Below are 19,959 nucleotides of genomic sequence, written 5' to 3'. Positions count from 1 at the left end.
TATGGGTACCCAATTGAATTTTAGTACAGCCTATCACCTTCAAACTAACAGACAGTCTGAGTGTCACGACCCAACCTTGGTTCTTAAGGGTAGATGTCGCAAGTAGTTGATTTCTAAAGTTACCAAGGATTAATTCTAGATTAAACAAATTAAATAATGTAGCAGGATAAAATAAAAGGTACACATAAATATTTAAAGCATACTTTGGAACTTTAATTTATTTAATATGAGTCAAACAATAATTACAAATAACAAAAAAAAAAAAAAACAATGTTTATCTCAAGTCTGGGTCCTAATTAATGAGGTAAAATAGTTCCTCCTTAAGTTCTTCACCTGAAAGGGTTTAACAGTTATAAGCACATGGCAGAGTGAAAAATATTATACTAAGAGCATAAGGGTATACAAATCACCATGGATAATTATTTAGGCTAAACAATGAATAGTTTGGTTCGAATAAATAAATCATTTTAACTAACAGAATCATAATGCATAAATCATATAAGTAAAATAATTATAACCACGGTACAGAACAGAATAGAAGGTCAATGGATCCATGATAGACAGAGGGTCACAAAGTGACTAATCAGAGGGTCAATGGTTATTTAAGTCCCCCAAGGCACGGGACTTCTGTGGTGGTACTTATAAAATAATTGCTTAAAAATATATTTAATAAACAGTTATATCTATGGGTTTTCATTTTTTAGCAAATAGGGTTCATAAAATAAATAACATAGTTGAACTGTTAATATAATTTATAAAGCATGATTTGCATAAAAGAATTCATAAAACAATAAAACAATTTATGATCACTCAAGGTGGTGATGTGAACATGATGCATTTTATCGTTAGACCCATAGATAGTTCATTGAAAAGGATTTTCTGCAAAGATGTCAGGCACAAATTTACTGGGAGTACCATTGTTAGAAGGAAGATAAATGCGAGGATAGTCATTTATTCCCAAAGAAAATATGAAGATTGAATTTTTCAAATGTTCTACAAGGTCTTGTTGGCTGAATATTTTGGTCAAGGTGTCTTGCGTGGTCAAAGTGAATTTGTTAATCTGATCTCCGAAAGTCCAACCTTTCTGAAGCAATTAAAAATAAAATTATATATATTTGAAAATGAAACTTGGAAGTAATATTTTGGATAAACATGAAAAAATAAAAATAAATCAAGTGAGAAAATAATAATAAAAAAAAAACATTTATATATATACATATACATTAGAGGGCAAACTGCGCTAGTTTAGCCTACATAGGCATAGTTGACATCGGTTTTTGATATTCCAACGTCAACAATATCATAGTAAGGCTATGAAACAACTGGCAAGCCAAGAAAGGTGGCAAAAAATTATAAATTACTTGTACGAAGATTTTCATATAAACAATTAAAAATTAAAAGAAAGAAAAAAATAATAATACAACAATGAAACAAATACATTAGTCTTACCAATAAAATTGGCAGTAGTCTTGCTGTTGGTCCAACCTATTATTTGCATGTCTAGGGATGATGTATTGACAAATGTTGAAAAAAATTCCAACTCCATTTCGTTAAAGATGGCACCTTTATAGCAGATGTGACCATAGTACTCAATCTTTCTATACATGTTTCATGAAATAAAACTAATTAATACTTTCTTTATAGCATGAGAGGTCAATGTAATTTACCCAAAAATATGTAAGAATATATAGTAATCAATGGGTGCAAAAGTTGAATAGTGATAATTGATTTCTTCAAGTTCATGGTGGTCATTTTTAGACATTCTTTTCAACTTGTTTTGGGTGCAAAATTTCTTTTTTTGATTTTTGGTTAGTTTTAGATTATTAATAGGTGTGATTGGTGGTGGAAAATTTTGAGAATGAGAGAGAGATGCAATTGTGCTTGATGGATTGAGATGGCGGAGAAGATATAAGCAATTTAAGGGACTGGGTGTGACCAAGTGGAGAAGGGTAGGTGGATGTAGGTTACAACGATGGAGAAAAGTACAACTTGTAAGAAATGGATACAAAACATGTCAGAATCAGTATACAAAAGAGTCCCAAATCAATTTTGCCACCCAAGCTGTCTCTGAACTAAACTAAATCAGCCTTCTTGTATACTTTTGCAACTTTACAAGTTTGTAAAACTTAGTCATTTTACAAGTTTATTTTATTTATTTATTTTTATTTTTTTATATCATTTCTTTATAAAACCAAAGCAATTGAAAAGGAAATTATTTATATTTGCCATCAATTGACAGCTTGTATTGAAGATTTACTCTCTAATAGTAGAACGTGGATTAAGATTTGTGATACTCTGCAACTATATCTATATTTATGATATTTTAGAGACAAGAGAGAGAGAGTAGGTTGAAATGCCCTAAAGTGTGGTGGGTTAGTTTCAGATTATTTATAGGTGTGAGTAGTTGTGAAGAGGAAGAGAGAGGTAAAGGGATGGTAGAAGTGAGATTGTTCTTGGCAGAGAAAGGAGGTGGAAAAGATAGGAAGAAGATAGAAGCAGTTTAAGGGAGTTGGGTGCAGATAGAAGCAGTTTAAGGGGGCTGAGCACTGCCGGTAGGGAAAGGCTTGTTGGTGTGAGTTACCTAGAGGGAGAAAGTATGCCCTCCAATAGATGGATATGAAGCACATTAGTAAAAATTGGTTTCGAATCCCTCCGATCAAAGGCTACAATGTTTTCCTTTCCTTATTTTGAAGTGTTTATTAGTTCACTATTGGATTTCAATTTTTAGATTATTTGTCAGTTTGCTAATTTGAAATATGCTTTCATCAATCCACAAATAAAATGGTGATGTTGACATTAGTTCTCTTTATGAGGGATTTAGTTATAGCCATATGTACTGCAAGCCCCAATTTACTACTCTAGCGCAAGTTTTGTCACTCTAGCAGTCTGTTTAAATTAAGCACGTGAAAACTGCCTTTTTAATCAGATTTGTGGGCCCAAAACCTAATTTTTTTTCCCTCATACTATAGATAGACTTATACACACTCTCTCCTTACTTTTCACACTTATTCTCTCTCTTCTCTCTCTCTCTTTCTCCAGTTTCACTCATTTATCTCTAAAATCTTTGTTCAAACTCCATAATCCATCATATTGAGATGGATACTTGGAGTAGAGTAAAAGAAACATAGAAACCAAGCGATGAAATCAAGACAACCCATATAATTATACTTGAAAAATCATACTTAACAGCTCTATTTGCATCCTATTGCTCTCGGAAACTGTATCATGTGAAACTTTTGAGTTTCTATGTCTTTTGAATCTTTTCCCGGTTTTGTGTTATTATTGTTTGATTGGATTTTATTTTTTGTCATTGTCGTCCTATTGGAATCGTATTGGAAATTAAAATTGTGTTATGTTGGCTCAGTTGAGCAGTTTGATATTTGGCAAATAAGATCAGTTCGTATTACTTGAATGAAAGTTTATAATATAGAAAATTGCTGGTATACAATTGATTTTCGCCAGTTTATTTTAAAGGTTTTGTTGTAACTTTAGAAATTCGAGTTTCCTTTTTTTTTTCTTTTTTTTCTTTTTGGTTTGGTCCCTACCCCTACATGTGGTATGACAAGAACAAGCAAGTTAATTTGTCTAGGATGTTTTGATATGAAAAAAAAAATTAAATAAAATAAAGCCAATTTCAATGCCGATAAATGTGAGAAGCACATGAACCTAACAAGTTTTCTCTTATGAGCATATTGTCAAACACATTGTGTGCAAGGTATACATATTAACAAACAAATATATAATTCCAATACCAACATCTACTAACAAAGAAATTGGAAACCATGATGTGTAATCGTCTAATGTATAAACAAAACAAAACAAAAGGTTTGTAATAATGTCTTACCAGGTAGTGTTATTTGGGAGTTTGTAATAATGTCTAATGTACTAATGGCCCTCACTCGATGTAGTTAGGGAAACAGACAAATCAAATCGCTTGGCCAAGTTCAAGCTTCTCCCTCGAAGAATAGAGTTTTGGGTTCTAGGAATTTCTATAGGAACTTTTCTTCAAACAATAACTTCTCTTCGCTCAGTGCCTTGGTTCAACTGATATTGTATTTTGACACAAGAAGGGTGTACTGGACATTTAATATGAGTTAGATTCACTCCGATAGCATTTTTGCACTGTTTATATATGGTTATAGAAAAAAAATATATTTTGTGTTTTATATCCGATTATCGATGGATGATTTCGATTTTTTTTTTTTTAATGCTTATGATTTTGTTATCTTGGTGTAGACACCCCATTTTTGACCGTCCTCAAGACTTGGACGTCATCGTTTAAACACCTGATGATTGTGCTCACTCGTGTTTGTTTTGAGTCCCTGAAGGTCTTGGCTGAGCGCCTTACCTTGGTGCCTCTAATCTTGTCTGTTTTGTGCTTGGTTGTGGGCCAAGAGCTTGTTGCTTCACTTCTGGAGAAGAGGGTGACCTGGCAGCCATCCCCCTAGCTTGCCGGCCATGACTTGTGCCTATCGGCCACCAGTGGTGGCTGGTCGGCCATGTTGATGGCTAGTCGGCTACATTGATGGCCGGTCGGCCACTAATGATGGCCGACGGCCATTTTTCTCTTTTTTCAGATATTTATTTGCCAGCTGTGTAAGCTGTTGTTCATTGATGCTCATCTCCATATACGTGTATGGAGGGATGAATGCAAGCCTTTGGCTTGATTTTCTATATAAGGAGAGGTCTCTCCCCCATTTTGAGAGGTTACACAAGTTGGAGCAAATTTTTCCCTCTCTCTCTCTAGAATTCTCTCTCTCTTTTCTTGTTTTATGCTTGAAAGTGAGAATTCTTTACACTTTTGCACTAAGACCCTTAACCAAACATCTTCATCTTGGAGCTGAGGTTCTTTGAGGCTTGGTTTGAGCTCATAAGGCTAGTTTTAGCTCAGAATTGTGGCTGTTTAGTGATGTGCTTCAAAGGTATAATGCTTACCTTATTTAAGCTTTGTTTTAGTTGCTTGCTTGGCTATCTTTTTACACAGTTTTGACCTGGTTTTTCAAACATAAAAAACTCTATTTTTTAAGGTTTCAAAATGGTGGTTTAAGTCTTGGTGAGTTAGGGGGTTGTCTCCTCTTTTTGCTTTTTGGCTTGTGAAGCCTTTTGTGCCATTTCTTACCACCTTTAAATCAAAATTTTTGTGCCTTTAAACCACTGAAATTCAGAGTTATTTCAGTGGTAAAAAGTATGTTTTGAAGTCCAAAAATGGAGAGGTTAGCCTCCCCTCCTTGTGTCTCTCTTGCATGCCTAGCTAGCTTCGCATGGTAGCTTGATTTTGTATCTTGTGTTAGCTTAGTTCAAGCATGTTTTAGGCTCTGTTTTTACATGTTTCAACTCTATTTTGGGTTGGTTGGAGCATTTGTTGCTTGCTTTTTGTACTTGTAGTGCAATTGTGCTTACTAGTCTAGCATGCTTAATGGTTTAGCCTATTTTTGTAGCTTGTGTTAGCTTAACTTCAAGTTGTTTTAGCTACTATTTTGGCCTACTTTAACTTTTTTTTGGGTTGGTTAAGTCCTTCGAGGCTTGTATTGCATGGCTATAGTGCAATGGTCTTCACTAGCTCATTGTTTTAAGGCTTTAAGCATGAAGTGTTTGAGTGGCTTGCATGTTATAGCATCATTTCACATATGATTTCAGTGTATATAGCTCTGTCACACTCTCACTTATTTCACTCTTTCGTTGCTTTTGAGAGTTGTGTTATGAGTCTTGTTTGCAAGCTAACATGTGAGCATGTTTTTCTAGCCTTTTGTGCCTCAATCTCAGCATGTTTTAGTCACTGTTTTAGCATGTTTTAACTCTGTCTAGAGCTGGTTTAGTCAATTGAGCTTTGTGTTGCATGCCTGTAGTGTTGTGATCTTCATTAGCTTAATGTTTTAGGCTCTTAGCATGTCTTGCATGTGTTGCTTGCATGATTTAGTGTCTTTTTGCATGCCATTTCAACACTGAAATATCTGCAACCTCCCTCTATTCTTCACTTTTTACTTTGTTTTGAAAGTAGCCTTGAGCCCCTTGTTAGCTTGAGTGTGAAATTGAGGCTCTCATGCCTAATGGTTTTAATCCTCTCTTGAGGGTTTCTACTAACCAAGGGCATGAGGCCTCTTTCATGCTCAAGGTACTTGTGGCTTAAGCTCTCTTTCCAATTAGAGGACTCTCACTTTGGACTTAATCGGTTAAAGGACTAATCGATAATCTAAAATGTGTAAACAAAATAAACCAAGTAAAACTTGAGCAAGATAAGCATGTTGTGTTGCATTGCATGTGTTTGGATCGAACATTAATCCAAACACAAGAAAAATGGGACGTTTCATACTCAAAGTGATGAAACGTGCCACTTTTCTTGGTCACTGACACCCTTGATCATGCGTGATAGGGTGGTGGTCCTTCGAGTCTTATTTGTGCATTCATTAAACTTGTACAAGCTTGGTTTTCTAGCCATCATGCATTGAAAATGCTTGGTTGATGGCTTGAGAGCCAAGGGCTATACTCCTTTGAGCTTGAGAAATAATAAGGAGTGTAGCAGTACACACATTCCTTGAAAATGCTTTGTTTTGCCTCTGTTGCTCTCTGTTGCAGCAAAAGCAGAAGTCCGGAAAATGGGGGTGGCCGACCGACCACTTGAAGTAGCCAACCGGCCACTTAAACTAGCTAACCGTCCAGTTGAGGTGGCCGAAAGCCACTTTTTGTGGCCAACCGGCCACTAGTGAATTTTTGTGCAAGTGTGTTCCTATGTTGGAGCAGAGGCAATCTGGAAGTTGGTGCAATTTTCCAAGATGAAATGAGCGCAAACAGAGGCATCTGATGGCAAGGCAAGAGTATTTTCGGGAGGAAGCAACCGAGCATGCATGCATCCCTCGTCCCTCGAGGCCGTTTAAATCGATTTACTAGTTAGTTAGCGTAACTGATCATTCAATTCGTTTTGTAATATTTTAATTAGCTTAGTGTGGCTAGTTATTCAATTTGTGTTGTAATAATCAATTAGCTAGAATAGTTAATTAGTTTCGTTTTGTAATAATTAGCATAGCTTAGTATAGCTTAGCTTATTCATTCAGACCCTCTTTCGCGAGGGCATAATGTTGTAATAAGTGTGCGTGCATGTGTACATGTCTTCCAACCCCACATCTTTCTCCCTTTTATTTATCCGCTTTCGATGGTTAGATTAGGGATCATGTTTCGATTAGCATACCTTATGCTTGCATGTTTGCATCATTCATTTGTCTTGCATGCACCGAGGCTCGGCGCATCATTCAAACTGCATTGTATTTCAACACACTTATTTGAATACGTGTTTCAAAGCATGTTATCAAATTGTTGCATTCATATGCCATATTAGTAGCCAAGCCTATTAATTTCATATTGCATGTGTTGCATTAGGCATCTTAGCCTAGTTAGGATCACGCATATTTCTAACTAGCTTTTGTTTTGGCTTGGAGTACTCGGCGAGTTTTATGTTTTAGCATGTTTGCACGAGTGTAATTGCCATAAATGCCATGTTTTGCATGCTTGCCATGAGGCTATGTGCTTACTTGCTAAACTACATGAATGCCTATGGATGAAGGCTATGTTACTTAAATTGGAACAATTCGATGACTGTGAGTTTTAAGCCCACTTTGCGAAGTGGCAAATCATGTTTTAAGCCCACTTGAGGGTAGCAAATTCGCGTTTTAGCCCACTTACGGGTGGCAAATTCAAACCATTTTCGAAAGCAAACATAAGTTGAATTCGTTCCAAGTCTTGCGATTTAGTCTATACTTGCTTGTGTGCGTCACGTAGTAAGGTTAGCTACATAATCGGAACAAGAACACATGAGGTTTATAAAACAACATATCATGTTTAGTAGAGGCCGATCTTTTGATCGGGCGAGTGGGGGTGCTCATTTCATAACCTTCCCCTCTCGTACCCAAGTTCCCGAGCCGAGACAACTTTGGTGATGACGGACACGCGGCCTTTGGCACGAGTCAGGGTTTCCTAAATTTCCCAAAAATAAAATATTTAGGTGGCGACCCTGTAATCTGGCAAAGCAGTCCAGTTTTGGCATTATTTGATCTAAAATCAATTTTCCAAAATGATTTGTCTGAGTGGACTCTTTGGTGTTTATCAGTCTCACATTGCACTTTGTGAGATTAGATTCAGAACTGTAATAGGAGTCCGAACTGTAGGACCAATTTGAGCTCTCTGAAAGGGGGCGCGAAGAAAGTCGAGTCCACACTTGGCAACTAAATATTTGTCATATTTGTGGCCTAAAGGATCAAACTTTTTGTTGGATTTTAGGTGGTGATATTATAAAGTTTGAGCTTTGTCATTTTGTATGGATATTTACTGATTTTGGCATTATGATATACAGCGCAAAGTTATTATTGGTTAAAGATATGTAGTTTGGGAAGTATATTTTCAGGGGGGGAAAACAACAAAAAGAAAAAAACATTATTCTTATATATGTTTTGATTTTTGGTTCTCTTGGTTTGGTTTGTATTCAAGCTTCTATATGGATATTTAGGGGTGTTTTGGGAAGATGGTTAAAAGCTGATTTTTTGGTTTTTTTTAGCTTTTTTTTACTGTTTTATGTGAGAGGTGATGTGACCTAAAATGAGTTAAAAGGTGGCTTTTGACTTTTAACCCATGTTCCCAAATGGTCCCTTACTGATTTCTTGGTTCGCATTGTAAATTTGTTAAATTCTTCTGAATGCATAGATAGATGCATTCAACTTTCATAATATCACTAAATGTTTCGTAACTAACCTTATTTATGGTTTCACTGTTTCTTTTTCTTTCTTTCTTTCTTTCTTTTTTTGTGTTTTTTTTGTGTTTTTTTTTGTGTTTTTTTTTTTTTTTTTTTTGCAATCAATTTTTTCTTTGCACTTCTCTAATTTCTTTAATTTTGTTTCTTAGTTTGGTCTTGGTTTGATTTGCATTTAAACTTCAGCCAATCATTTATTTTCTTATTCAACAATGACTACTTCTATATTTCCTTTAATTGTTTTTGTTATTCACCTCTATTTAGACAATGTTCTAAGTATAGTTTTTGTTTTAATTATATATTTTCATCTATATTATGAATTTTACAAAATTTATAATCACATTATTTCAAATTACATATTACATTAACTCATCATAGGCACGAGTTATCGTGCAATGCATATAGCGATTCTGGTTTAGACCCGACCCATTCGATGTTCTAAATCTTGATTTCATTGTCTTGAATGGTTGTCTTGTCTTATTTCTCTTTATTCCTCATTGAGTTTGGTTCATAGAGTGTCTTGGTTGCATTTGGAACAGATTGGTAACTTGTTTTTCAAAACTGTTGTTGCCCAAATTTTGGCCTCTTCGCTCTAGCAGTCCTTTGTTCGCTCGGGTAGTCTTTGAGAACTTCCAGTATTTTTTGTAAGTCTGCAGAGATACTGGGAGGGTAACTTTGTTCACTCAAGTGATCTCACTTATTGTGTCTGGTCGCTCGAGCGGTGTTTCTTGCGCTCAAGCGATCTACGCGTATATCAGTTCATAAAAGTCACTTTATAGCGACTCTGGTTTAGACCCAACCCATTTGGTGTTTTGGATCTGAGATTTACTTCATTTTATAGTTGTTCATGTCTTGTTTCTCCTTATCCCTCTTTGAGTTTGGCTTTTGGGATGTGTTGGTTGTGTTTAGAACAAGTTGGTAGCTTATTTTTCAAACTGTTGTTGCCCAAAATTTTGTTCCTTCACTTGAGTGTCACTTCTTGCGCTCGAGCGGTATTTGTGAACTCTCAGTACGTTTGCAGGTCTGCAAAAGTACTGAGAAGTGGTAGTCTTCGCTCGAGCTAAGCTTATTGTGCTCAAGCAGTGTTGGCTCAAGCTGCCTTTATTGCACTCGAGCGTTGGTCTTCTGTCTGTAAAACTTCTGGCAGTTTGTATTCTGCGCTCAAGCGAAGCTTCTTGCGCTCGAACAATCACATCTGTTGTATCTGGATGCTCGAGCGGCACTCCTTGCACTCGAGTGGTCTGCGCGTATATCAGTCCGTAAAAGTCACTTTTTACATGACTTTTTCATCTCTCTCTCTCTCTCTCTTAAAACATTCCAAAACCCTAAGTTGCGACTCTCTCTCTCTCTCTAAAACTCACCCTCTCTCTACAAAAACACCTAGATCCGTCGAGTTCTTCACCCGCGTCCCTTTGTTAAAAATGTAGAGCTCGGTGAGAGCTTCGTTCTAATCGGAGCAAAGTTGATTTTTGGCATCTTTGGGTTTCCCACACACTCTCTCTCTCTCGTCTTCTAAGCTTGAGGTAGGGATTCGTCACACCTTCTATGAGTTTTAACTTAGTTATTTGCGATTTCTAAACAATATTGTGATTTTGGGGATTTTTGAAATAAATCTAGGGTTTTGGGTTAAAGCTCAAAAGAGTGGTTTTTACAATGGATTCTTGGATATGTTAGTGGTGTTGGAAATAAAGTTGTGTTGTGATAAAACGGTTGATTTTGACACTTGGAATTGATATTGGAAGAAAAAGGGGTTTTGCCCTAATAATGTCAAATGTTGATTTATATAAATTATGGAGTTGGTGTTGGAAATATGAAATTGGATTGGTTTTGATGAGGATGGTGGAGTTAGATATGTATTATCACTCACCTATTGAAAATTTTGAAAGTTTATCTTTATGGGTAATTATCTATCTGTTTAGAAATATCTATTTTGGGCTATCGGTGGAGGATAGCTATGATTGTTGTAGAAATTGCATGTGAATTAGGAGAATTGAAACTATTTTCACATTTATTTGCATTGGGCATAATCTTACATTTACGAATTGTCAAATGTTTATTATTTTGAGAAAAATGGTGAATTTGGAAAACGTATATTGTCTCATTGAAATTAGTTGGTCCGAGTGTCCATGGTGAAAGTCCTAAAAACAGCACGTATACATAGGTGTCGATCCCGTGAATGAAATATCCGTAAAATGGCAATAGTAGTGCTTGTATAGCCTATGTTTATATGGGTGCCGGCTTACGGTTTCCCACAGACAAAATTTTCGTGAAAGGTTGTGTTTGTTTTGAAATTCTTAGAGTGTGATTCACTGTCCTATTTTCTATTGTAAAGGAAATGATTTATGAAGTATGATATTAATTTGGCGTTACATGGTTTTGGAAAAGAGATGAAAATTGTTTTGGCATGAGTATTGGATATGCATCCACCTAATATGTTTGTTAAGATTCATATACTATGTTGGATTATTTCTACTGAGTTTTGGCTCACCCTATGTGGGAAAAACATTTCAAGTGCTGGTGACATTTCTCCGCCAAGGCAATAGCTTGGAAGGACTTTGAGCAAGAGCTTCATTTTGTTAATTGTTGTATATGTTTTTGTACTGGCTATGGGCCTTTAACTGTATTGGATTTAAATCCACTTTTGTGTAACCAAGCACTATCTTGGAAAGCTGTAAGCCTTTAGGGTATTTATTATCTATTTTACTTTCATATCTTACCTCTTGTTGTAACATATGCTATAGATTCAGGGTCAGACTTGTGAATGTATATCTACATATGTTACCCTTTTGTACAAGCAACTGGATTAATAAAAGATAATTACTTCATTTGTTATGTAATTAATATTGAGGATGGGTTATAGCAATTATTTCGGGTGTTACACTTTTTGAGTCACTTCTCATCTCTCTCTAAATATTTCAAAACTAGTGGAGACCCTCTCTTTCTCTCTCTGAAACTCATCTTCTACACTCAAATACACCTAGATCTGTTGATTTTTACACCATAGTCCCTTTGTTAAAAAGGTAGAGCTCATCTAGAGCTTCGTTCGAATCGGAACAAAGTTGGTTTTCGGTGTCATTGAGGTTTCTCCACTCTCTCTCTCTTATCTTCTAAGCTTGAGGTAAGGATTTCTCTGCACTTTCTTATGATTTTGATCTTAGTTATTTGTTTTTTCTAAAACAATATTGTGGTTTGGGAATTTTTGAACAAAACTAGGGTTTTGGTTTAAAAATTAAAAGAGGGATTTTCAAATGAATTCTTGAAAATGGTTGTGGGATTGTAAATGAGGTTGAATTGTGATAAAATGGTTTGTTTTGATCATTGGGATTGATTTATAAAGAAAAAGGAATTATTCCCTAAAGATCTCAAATGATAATTTTGTAAAGATAGATGGAATTAATGTTGAAATTGTGAAATTGGATTAATATTGATGAGAATGGTGGAGTTGGATATGTATTATCACTCATATCTTGAAATTTGGAAAGTTTATCTTTCTTAGAAATTTATCTATCTGTTTAGAGATATCTATTTTGGGCTATTGGTGGACGATAGCTATGATTGTTGTAGAAATTGCATAAGAATTAAGAGAATTGAAACTAATTTCTCATCCATTGCATTGAGCATTGTTGCATACTTAACACATTGAAATTGTTTATTGTTTTGAGAAAAATGGGTGAATACCTTGGTGAATCTGGGTAGGGGTGTGGTTGTGATACTATGTTGACCTGCGTGTCCTTGGTGAAAGTCTAGAAACCCATGCGATTAGGTGTCGAGACTTCCGGTTAATATCGATAAAAATGACAATTTGATAGTGCTTGTATAGCCTGCTTGCAGACATGTACCTAGAGATTCCTAGAGTTGTACTCGCTACCTTGTTTTCTATTGTAAAGGAAATGATTTTATAAATTGTGATATTAACGTGGCATTGCACGTGTGATACCCCTGTTCCGTAATACGTTAATTGGTCCTTAATACGAATGTGATTATGCGTTTTGATATGATTTTGTGTGCCATCATGTGAAAATATGTGGTTTTGAATTTCTATCTGTTCACCGTAGGAATACCTGTTTGATTATCTGCTTTGGAAATTAAATTGAAGGCCTTATCGGCCACAGAACCTGAAATTGATTGCGCCATTGTGATTGGCATAATTTTTAGAGCCTACGGCGAAATTTAATTGAAAATTGATTTGGATCAAATTAAGTTGATTAAATTAGTGAATTAGTGCCCCATTGCTTTATTATTATTATAATGCCAATAGTGGGTTTTGTTGGGTAAGGGCACTACACCCTCTGTTCTCTCTTTATGCTTCATTTGACTGATTTGGGACTCAAAATTAGAGGAGAGCCGGCTGTAGAGAGAGAGGGAGAGGAGAGAATTGTGCAATTTTAGCTTAAAGCTTGGGAACCTTGAAGATTATCCAAGAATTTGTTATAGATTGTGAGAATTAAAGCTTCTAGGTGAATAATTCTTGGATTATAGTTTGTAATTTTGTGTATTCAAGCTAGTTGGGTGATCAAGAGTAAGATTGAAATGAAATTGGATTGGTTTTGTTGAATTGAAGCTTGATATGTGCATGCATGTAAGAAATTGCTTTGAAATTTGCATGTTTGAGCACAAATATGTATAATCCATGTGAAATATTAAAGGAAACTCATGTTTTGACCACCTCTTCACCAATTAAGTTGAGAATGATGAGCATCTCCCACATGCATGCACAAATCATGGGAGTATAAGTCTTGAATGTTTGAATTTGAGTATGTTGGTGATAAGTTTGACATATTTTGGGACATGCATGTAGATAAATCAAGAAATTGAGCTTCCTAATGTTGTAATCTTGTATTGGTACCATGTTAGTATGCGTATATGTGAAATTTGAGCCTTAGCATGCATGAAATGTGGTTGGAATGTCGAATTTGAGCCCAAGAACACAATCTGGAAAACCCAGAATTTTGATGTCCGCTCGAGCGGGGTAATGGCCGCTCGAGCGGGAAAAACGTGCTCCCAGTACTTTTTGCAGACTTGGTGTCCACTCGAGCTGGTGAGTTCACGCTCGAGCGGGGGAGCTACTTAGACAGGCATTCCGCTCGAGCGCCCTATTCCACGCTCGAGCTTATTTTTCATGCAACCAATACTTTTGCAGGCCTTAAGGGTCCGCTCGAGCGGGGAAGTCCACGCTCGAGCCGGGACCCTGTTTTCTGAAATTTTGAAAATGCATTCTGTGTTCTGTTTTTCCGTTCCCTTTCACTTGTAAGCACTCTTAGGCATACATTGAGCATTGTAATTGAGTTAAAGAGATAAGAATGAAGCCTAAAGAGGAAAATGTGAATTTAGAACGGATTGAATTATTTGTGACCCATACGTGTTATGTGATGTGTAGGATCAAGCTCCAGGGCAAATCCACAAGCCGATCACTGTGAGTAATATCTGAAATACATATTGTTGTCCAAATGCTTACTTCTGTGTAAGTTTTGTAAAGTTCATTAATATTAAATGGTGAACAAGTTTGAAAGGCTTAAATGTCAGTTTAATATGACAAGTTTGAAAGGCTTAAATGCCAGTTTGATGTGAAAGGCCTATGAGCCAGTTTGATATGAAAGGCCTATGAGCCAGTTTGATGTGAAAGGCCTATGAGCCAATTTGATATGAAAGGCCTATGAGCCAGTTTGACACGAAAGTGTATATGGGCCGAAGGCCGTTTGACACGAAGGTGTATATGGGCCGAAGGCCGTTTGGTAATAAATGTGGGCCGAAGGCCGTTTGATGTAAATGTGGGCCGAAGGCCGTTTGATATAAATGTGGGCCGAAGGCCGATTGACATAAACGATTGGGCCGAAGGCCGATGGACATGAATGAATTGGGCCCGAGGCCGTATGATGTGTTTGGAACCTCAGTTACTTAACTTACATATGTCTATGTATGTATGTATTAGTTGGAAATGCAAATTGGGCCCATGGCCGTTTGATGTATATTGTTCCAATGTATATTCTTTATTTGATATTATTCACTGGGCTATCGCTCACGCTCATTCATGTATTTGTAGGTGAGCCCAGAGAAGTCCAAACCTAGCCCCAGTGAAGTCTATGTGGAACAACAGAGGTTTTGGAAAGTCAGCCCATGTGTCTTACGCATGAGACCCGCCTTCGCCTTTTTGACATTTTGTTCTATGTTGTCATGTTGGCGAAGTTTTTGTATATGTCTGTTTATAGTTTTTATGGGTTGACTTAGTTTTGGATGATCATGTCTGTACAGAACTTTATGGTACTGTATTCTGTTGTGAGTTATTAACATGTATTTGTATGGAATGTTATGATGTGCATATAAGCACGGCTCTATGGACAAAGTTTTAAATTTTTGCTTCCGTTTGGCCCCTCTTACTCTGATGAGTTTTGTCTTATTTGGTTTGAGGCCGTAGGTAATCTCGTGATTACTGGCCGGTTATGGCCTTAACCCATATGGGCGGGTTCGGGTCATGACAGCACGGTTTTGTAAAGAGATATAAAATGTTTTGGCACGAGCATTGCATATGCATTCACCGTATAATTTTGTTAAGATTCATATACTGTGTTGGATTATTTCTACTGAGTTTTGGCTCACCCTATGTGGAAAACTATTTCATGATGATATGCCTCCGCCAAGAACACAGTTTGGGAGGAACTTGGAGCTGAAGGCTTCTTTTGTTTATTTGTTGTGTCTATTTTTGTATAAGCCTAGGGCTTTAACTGTATTGAGCTTAGACTCACTTTTGTTGTAACTAAGCGTTGTCTTGGAAAGTTGTAGCCTTTAGGGCATTTAATTATCTGTTAGCTTTAGATTTCGTATCTTTTGTTTATAACACATGCTACAGATTCAGGGTTACTTATGAATATATAACTGCATGTGTCATCTTTTGTACAAGTGAATGGTGAAAATCTGGAAGTGAAGAGGTACTGGAGAATTCAATTCATATAATTTAGAAAACATTGGCAAATATACCATAAAATAAAAGAAAGTGTACAATAAAAAATTGTTATTACAGCTGGAAGTTCCTTCCTCTCACTAGGCTTTGCTTCCACCCGAAGAGCTTGAGACCCAACACCAGAGTTATTATCTTGGGCCACTTTGAAGCTAGCTTGAGACAATTCTTTGGCAGAAGCACTTGAAGGACCTTGAGCATTCAACACAAGTGATGAAGTACATGACTGCCAATGCAACCATAAGGCAATTGGTTTAAAAAATCAAAGATTTTGCAACCATTTCATCTCAAGCATACCCAGATTTTAACCAATTTTCACAGATCTCAAGATGTAGATTCTAGAATTTTTAAGGAAGAAATGAGCTATGAAGTACCGACGCTACATTTGGACATGCCATGTGGTGTGTCAATCTTTAATTTAATTTTTTTTTTATTATTATTATTTTCCACACCTGTGGTGTGTCAATCTTTAATTTAATTTATTATTATTATTATTATTATTATTATTATTATTATTATTATTTCCACAGGACATTTTGGAGACACTTCAAAGACACGCGTGTCCTATGTTTGAGTAGAGTAATCACAGAACTAAATTTGGTAGATGTGCATGGTAGTGTGCTTATTGCGATGATATCTTCAAACAATGAGAATTGAAAAAATTCTGAAACCTCCACTTAGTATCAGGACTTGTGGTGATATCTCATTAGTCCACGGGTATACAAAGGATGACATAGCAGTGACGTGCCATGTCGTGTGGGCAAGTGGATCCATTTACCTATGATGTTCATCACCTTTCACATGAAACCACAGAATCTGGTCTATAATAATTGTTTCGATACTTTGTCTTAATGTTCACTGCAGTATATTAGGAAAGGAACCAGAACATGTGGAGTTTGAGTACTCACTACTTTATATGGTGAACTAACAAAATATGAGAACATGTGGAGTTCGATTTTTCTGACTAAATAAGCCAAAAAGTTGAAAGTTCGTTTGTCATCAACTAAATAAGTTAAAGACCTACTCAACTTTTCCACTCACGCTGGTTTTGGGAGCATTGAGTGCTGATTTGATGGGCATAATATGATATTAATCTATGACCCAAAAATGTGTATTTGTTAGCCTAACTCTGGACTTATTTGTGTCTATTTAGGCCATGTTTGTTTGAGTGGACATAAGCTTGGGATTGGACTAATAGTTCAATAAAATTATTAATCCGATGTTTGGTTAAACAATTGAAGTAGGGACTAATTATTTTAAACTTGATTATTAGTTAAGATAGGATACATAATCCAACAGATTCGTAGTCCTAGGACTATTAGTCATGGGAATGCTCATCCAGTCCGCTCAAACAAACATGGCCTTAGTAGATTATGCTTTGTGTTAGTAGCTAAGAGTGTTTTTCCCTTTTCTAAGGATTTGTTGCTTTTTTGGAGTGTATTGAGTTTCAATGTAACATCTAATTTTTTAGTATAAAATTTATGACTTACATGTCCCCAAAAAAAAAAACAAGTCACAAAACAAATAACTTTTCTACCAACTTTCTAAACACATTGGGTTTTTTAGATTCTAAAAGGCCAAAAATCAAGAGGACACTAACAAAGCCAATGCCAAACCCCCATAAGTGTGGACAACCAGTTGTAGGAAAATGGATAATCATTCCCAAAAAAAAAACAACCGGCCCAGGACAATAATTTTGGACTTCGCAGTTTTCAATCACGAAGTTGTCTTCAGAAACAATTTCAATACACATTTCACATTTTTTCATACACTACATATATTTTTATATATTTTACACATTTCAATATGTTTTTTTCCATAATGCATTACGAAAGGAGGTTACACCTTGACCAACTTACACACACACACAATAACATAAGATGCTATTATTGCATAATGAGGCAAAAGAGCCTACCTGAAGAGAGGAACCATTCTCACTCAAAGTATCCCAGACAGGGTGCACTTCTGGCGGACTGATCTTCTGCCTGCCTTTTTGAGAAACTGGTGGCACGCTCCTTGCCCTGGACTGTTCATTGGAAACCCTATGGATTTCAGATTGCCTACGACTTCCAAATCGATCATCTCGAAACCTGTCATCAACTATCTCAAAGTTAACAGGATGATTCCTGTGGCCTAAAGATCTGATAGTGTCTAGTTTGTGGTGGGGACTTCCTCTTTCATTAATATAATATTTTAAACTTCTGTCCTCAATCCTTCCTCCGGGACTAGGTCTTTCAATAGAATGCCACTCAGAGGAGTCCTCCCTGTCACCCTGTAGTATTAAAAAAAAAAAAAAGATTTTTTTTTAACAAGAAGATAAATTTACCTTGTGGGAATCCTAGAGAACATGGAAACTGAAATGAATGAGACAGAACATCATCAGTTAGCTGTTTTCTATATTAACTAGATCAATATGAGGTCAGCAAAGCTTTTCAACAGATAAAATGAATGTTATAGTTGTGTGGATATGTTGATGAGTAAGAGACATACTCCTTTCACCATTGCAAGCCTGCCCATACTTCTCTCCCCAGTAAATTTTCTATCCACATAGACACGCTTAATAAAATCCCGAAGTTTATTCTGATTACTAGATTGCAAAAAAATTGAATCAGATGGCACCTTTATAGAGTATCCTAACAGAACATAAATTAAAAAAACACAAGCACCTTCTATCTGGAAAAGAATGAAGCTGTGGTTCCCACTCTTTGAAGTAAATTTCCCTTGCTCTCTAAGCAAATGGTGAACAAATCAGCCAATGATAAGAAGAAATGTTTAAATCAGCAGACAGATTGGGAAGAGTAAAAAGAGAAAAAAGGGCAACTATATTTTCAAAACGTTGCACACCTCATTTCCCCCCAGCTTGAGGAGCACTAACTTCTTCTGCATTAAATTTAGCCATTGACACTGATTTTACTCGATGTGTGAATTTCCGACTACAATTGATTAGAGTAATCAATCAGCCTAGAAAAATCTATCTGAATTAAATTTCGATGATTTAATATGAAATAAAACCCAACAATCAATATTTCCATTATGCTGTGTTTGAATGAGGGATTTGAAGAGAGATTTGAAAATGGAAATGGAAATAGTGGGTGAAATGTGAATAAAATATACCAAAATTTCACATAGTTTCACACACCTTTTCCCTTTATGTTTCCAAATCCCCCAACCAACACAGCATTAATGTCTTGCAAAATCTGGGTATGCATCACATCCAGCTGACCATGAATGGGAAAAGTAAGTGTGCAGAGTAGATGTAAGAACAACAGATTAATACTTACTGTACGCCACTACAGCTTGAGCAAACGAAGGTCCAGAAAGTTGTGCAAACATATGTCGGCCCCTGCTTGAAGAACATGTCAGCCTCAATATTGTAACTCGTAAAGTACTAATCAGAATTATGAATAGCCTTCAGTATGGAACTACAATTAAAATACCAGTGGATAAAACATATAATATTGTTGGCACCATAAATCTGCAATTTTTATTATTTATATAATTGCAGGATATGTGATACCCTCCTACTCATTTGAAAGTTATGACAAGTTATGAAATATGAATAGATGATGGAGAACAAAGGGGAGAACATGGAACATGAAGTGGAGGTTGAACGAAGTTATAGAAGATCATGAAATATGAAATGGAGGAGGTGGAAGAGTGGGTAGTTTTAAATAGTTTTTTCCTACAAATGTTTGGCTATAAATAGTCATCCATTGCTACATTGTAGAGGATCCAGACTCAGATCCAGAAACCAATTTATTTACTTTATATTTCTTTCTAGTTTTTACATTTTCAGTTCTTTACATTTCAACACTTCAATTCCTGTATTGTACTTCATTTCTTAGGAATAGTTTCAAGTAATCGTTGTTGAGAACCTCCGCGGGGCTGGGTCATTGTAAGTTCTCATTTTCTTAATGAAATTCAGTTCATGAATTGTTCTGTATTTGTTATTTCTTATCAATTTCTCCTAAAACAAGCCACCAGTAAAAGTCCTCTTAATTGAGGCTGAAAAAACTTCAACACATAATTAGTTGGCAATTAAAATCTTATAAGGACTGATTGATCTTTGTTGGCACGCTTAAAATTACATAATTAACTTTCAAAAGCCAAAGAAACCAACATATATTTTTGGCACTGTAGACGTCCCCGCGAACGCCCCGGGAGGATGAATTCCCTCGTTCCGTTTGTTTGTGGGCTTACTACAGTTCAGACTCAAATTGTCACGGTTCTTAATCTGATCTCACAATGTGCAATGTGAGATTGATAAATCACC

General features: G+C 36.1%; 1 protein-coding gene across 1 annotated transcript; it reads right to left on the bottom strand.

Annotated features, from left to right (window-relative positions):
• Positions 1 to 15,646: 15,646 nt before the first annotated feature.
• On the bottom strand, positions 15,647 to 18,491 carry LOC114280769 (uncharacterized). Its single transcript, XM_082894723.1, has 5 exons — positions 18,353 to 18,491; positions 18,177 to 18,273; positions 18,013 to 18,040; positions 17,602 to 17,776; positions 15,647 to 15,912 (listed from the first exon to the last, which is right to left on the bottom strand). The coding sequence occupies exons 3-5, from the start codon at positions 18,033 to 18,035 to the stop codon at positions 15,670 to 15,672; spliced, it is 441 nt and encodes a 146-aa protein (XP_082750849.1). The 5' UTR covers positions 18,036 to 18,040; positions 18,177 to 18,273; positions 18,353 to 18,491; the 3' UTR covers positions 15,647 to 15,669.
• Between the last annotated feature and the right edge of the window lie 1,468 nt (positions 18,492 to 19,959).

Source organism: Camellia sinensis, chromosome 11 (genome assembly GCF_055761805.1).
Source record: "Camellia sinensis isolate YWXY chromosome 11, ASM5576180v1, whole genome shotgun sequence".
NCBI classification, from domain to species: domain Eukaryota; kingdom Viridiplantae; phylum Streptophyta; class Magnoliopsida; order Ericales; family Theaceae; genus Camellia; species Camellia sinensis.
This window is presented reverse-complemented; position numbering and strand designations above follow the sequence as displayed.

What these genes read in the sequence shown, in the direction of transcription:
- LOC114280769 (XM_082894723.1), bottom strand. Translation starts at nt 18,035, where the DNA reads ATGTTCTCTAGGATTCCCACAAG. An exon ending in TTCTCTAGGATTCCCACAAG is followed by an intron (nt 17,777 to 18,012) that starts GTAAATTTATCT and finishes AGTTGATGACAG; the next exon opens with GTTTCGAGATGATCGATTTG. An exon ending in AGAATGGTTCCTCTCTTCAG is followed by an intron (nt 15,913 to 17,601) that starts GTAGGCTCTTTT and finishes TTGCATTGGCAG; the next exon opens with TCATGTACTTCATCACTTGT.